General features: G+C 39.1%; 1 protein-coding gene across 1 annotated transcript in view; it reads right to left on the reverse strand.

Moving 5' to 3' along the window:
* Positions 1–630: 630 nt before the first annotated feature.
* nectin3b (nectin cell adhesion molecule 3b) overlaps positions 631–3,966 on the reverse strand; it is a 47,646-nt gene continuing 44,310 nt past the window's right edge. The window contains exon 6 of the mRNA XM_053648436.1: positions 631–3,966. This exon is cut by the window's right edge and continues 696 nt beyond it. Within this exon, the coding sequence (XP_053504411.1) occupies positions 3,908–3,966 (59 nt within the window). The 3' untranslated portion in view covers positions 631–3,907.

The raw sequence follows: 3,966 nt of genomic DNA on the forward strand, positions 1-3,966 counted from the left end.
TTTAATGTAGCATGGTGTTTTCTTGAGAATCGATGAAATATAAACAGACTGAGCATTTAAACTTCAGCGACCCTGACCAGGATAAAGAATTTTCTGAAGATGAATGAAGAAATGAGATAAACGCATCAAGGGGTGCTACATGAGCACCTAATACACTCCCGAATTTCTCAACGTGTCCTTCATTTGTCCTGCGAATTTCAGATCGAACCACCCGTGCCCACCTGCATGAGAGTAAAAACCAGCCCTTCCTGTGACCTTTAACCCCAATATTACAGTTACGCATATTTAAATCATTTTAGATTTATTTGAAATGTTTCAGGAGTCTAGTTTGAATGGTTATATATAACAGCAGACTATATCAATGTTTTACATTACTTGGGCTTACAAAAACTGCAAAATTACCGAATTATAAGGAATAAATTGATCTGGAGCTGTACATATTAGAATATTGTGGTATATTTGTAGTCGTAACGTAGTCTTCTGGGTGGGAGGGGGAGGAGTACGGTAGTTTTTTTAAAATTATTATTATTTGTTTTTACCGAGGCCGAGATCACGTGGTAGATTGGAATCAACCCCACACATCGCGGCAGTGTCAATCAATTAATAAAAGATCACGACATCAAAGGAAGAAAAAAAAAAAAAAGTGCTTTATTTCAAAACAAAACCTATCCCAAACATGAATTTTTTAAATTTATTTATTTATTTATTTAACAAAACAATGCTCCTTCCATACAGCTCTTCTGTATTTTATTCATGACAATTCTTTTTAAACAGCATCTCCTCTGTAGAAAAAGAAAACAAAAAAAAAAAAACTGGTGGAGAGGAGCGCAAGTGGTCGAGAAAACTCAGTAAAGCCTGAACACTTATCATACACAGTGAAGTGGTAGGTGTGCTCTGGTGTCCTCCATCATCACGTCTTTACACAGGAGAGGAAACATATATACAGAATGAACGACTCTTATTTATTTGCACAACCTTTACCTCATCAACTACAAACATACTAATTATTATTAGAGATCACCCTTCAACAAAATTTCCAAATTTTTTTTTTTTTTTTTTCCTTTCTTTCTTTCTGCATTGCAACTCAAGCGTTACAAATGTCATTTCGGTGAGCAAAATATGCTATTGTCTGACTATTCAGGAAAAAACAAAAACAAAAACAAACAAACAAACAAACAAGACAAGTAATGGCACAAATAGACAAAGGTTTTCTAAAGTGGCAAAGGCAAATGGAAGAACTGGAGAGAAGTCCAGGACCATACAGGACGCTCACCAGCGCACCTGCACTGGTCTTTTCACTCAACACTCAGAAACAGATACTCATACATTCACAGAGAGAGAGATCATTACAATAACAAGCCTTCAGAATGCCACTGTAATAAACTACATCTTCACAATAAGGCACTGCGCTCATCTCCCTGACCTGGACACAGTCGTGACACACACAACTAATAATTATTACTCCGTTTGACCTAGTCAACAAAATTCATATCAGCCAAAAATAACGACGAACGCGGGGCTGAGATGCTAGGAATCTCAAACTTTCGAACACTGTTGCACTGCTAGAACCGAGAACCGAGCCATTAAATATACTGTGGAGGTTTAACACCAATCACGTGTATTTACACACATTGCACAAGCATTCAAGTAGGATCAACATTCTTTTTAGCCAATCACAGCCATGTTTCGTCATCAGTGAGCTCCCACTACTCTCGATTCATCGCCGTCCTGAGCCGCCATCTTGAAGAGCCCCCCTCCAGACGTATTCGTCGGCGTCGGTACAGAGAAGGACGACAGAAAACTTTGCTTATTAGGTGACAAATATTGAAACGCTGACCACATTTGATGTCAGTCATGCATTTTAACCTCAAAACAGACACTTCGGGCTTGATCGCAGTCAACGTTGTGCAAATAGACGTGATGAAATTGAGATCTGCTGAGGGTTTACTCACACGACCATCACCAAGGAGAGACTCGCCAAAGTTAAAAACAAAAACACCACCGTGTACAAATCGGGGGCTGACTATGGACTGACAGACAACGTGCCGTACCATCCTCAAAAAGAACAAATAAATGATCAGGAACTTAGCAAAACCGAGCTTTCTTGGCTGCATGTTTACTTTTATTTATTTATTTATTTATTTAGGTCTACTGACTCAACGAAAGAACTGAAGGTTTGGAAGTCCATGATCTTGACGCCAAATAACGCATCGTTTCGTAAACGTTGGTCACGGTGTAGATTAAATACAATTATTAAAAGACCTTTATTTTAGGGTCTATGTATTTACTCATCTACGACGAGTACTTCTTAAATATTTAAATGGTCACCTTCAGCCAAGTGTGAATTTTTTTTTTTTTTTTTTTAACCTACATTTATGAACTGAAAAATGGAGTGGACCAACCACTTTCCTGTCAAGGTGGTGGCTCAGGAGTGGAAGAAGAGGGAGGGTTTTCTCTGACTGATAAAAACGGAGGACAGTGAATGGAAAGAGAGTTCCAATCAAGTTGTTCCAGAAAACAAAACATCCTAACTGAGGAGATCAGGTTCAACATACGAAGAAAGGCACTAAAAGAACAGATTTCATAGGAACTACCGTAATCCGAACTGAGGGTCATGGCGATAAACATCGATAAGCAACATCACTGGGCGGTGTCTAACAAATGGCCGCGATGAACAAAACGTACATCTGAAAACCGGTTTTGGTAAATACACTGCAGCCGCGTGCGCTCTATGTAGGCGTGTGTGTGTTCGTTTGAGACAAGTCCCCCCCTGTCTAGCACGGTTAACACAGCTCACTCCATTTTAACGCCTGAGGAGACGGACATTGAAGCGTTGCCATGGTAACCACACCAGATGGCAGACTGTTGACAAGAGCTAATTTCTGTTTCTATTAGAACTACGATATTACTCAAAGTTCACTATTTCAACACGTCAGCACTGTCCTAAACACCTGTAAAAAAAAAAAAAATAATAATAATAATAATAATAAAAATAAAATAAAAGGGAGATGGGGAGAGACAGATATAGAGATTGTGTACAGCCCTGCCTCACTGCAATTAACATAGGATAATTTCAGGTATTAACATAGAAATCGTAACTTCAATCAGGGACCGCTGAGCATATTTATATATGAAAAAGGTTGCCAGTTTAAAAGCCAACTCTACCTGTATTTGCAAAAACTGGCCAGTTGATCAGTTTCACCTTCCATACAGGTCACATCGTAGGTGTAAACTTACTGACTGGAGCTGATCATCCCCCAATCAATCAATCAATCAATCATCACCATAAGACTACCACTGATCAGATAGAAACCCTAGCAAGGTTACTGTAGTTCACAAAAGTCCACAACCTAAATAATATTTGGTCAGTGGTGGTCCTATGGTGGACTCTTTCCGCTGACAGACTGGGAAAGGGAGACCGAAATTAGACGACGGCTATAGATGGGCTACACTCAGTATCCATGCCTATTAGGATAAAGGGCTCCTTAAATCTTTTCGTGCTAGGTGAAACTCTGTTAATCTCTCTCCGTGTAATACCCAACAACAAAGAACTCTTTAGAGTGCTTGATACGGTTCGTTTTTGACTGTAGGGTAAGTGGACCTGATAAAATGCAGAGAAAAAAGGTAGGTGTTACAAATAAATAGGTAATTCAGGGTGTACTTTTCTCTTTTGGTTACTCGTGTATCCTTTAGATCAATCAAGACAGTAGAAGCGTGAGGGGAAAAAAAAAAAGAAAAGAGAAGAAAAAAAAAGAAAAAAAAAAGGTGCAAAAGGTGCTTTTGTATTCATCTTTTTTTTTTTTTTTCCCCTACAGTACATATTCTATTTCTACCATCATATTCTTTTGCAAGTTTGACGTCTTCTGTATAAGGTTGTAAGCAGTCTTTTTCTGCAGCGCCGCCCTGGTTAGACGTACCATTCTCGGCGGGAGATCATGGAGCCATCTGTGTGTGACACGTAGTCAC

This window comes from Ictalurus furcatus, chromosome 18 (genome assembly GCF_023375685.1).
Source record: "Ictalurus furcatus strain D&B chromosome 18, Billie_1.0, whole genome shotgun sequence".
In the NCBI taxonomy this organism is placed as follows: domain Eukaryota; kingdom Metazoa; phylum Chordata; class Actinopteri; order Siluriformes; family Ictaluridae; genus Ictalurus; species Ictalurus furcatus.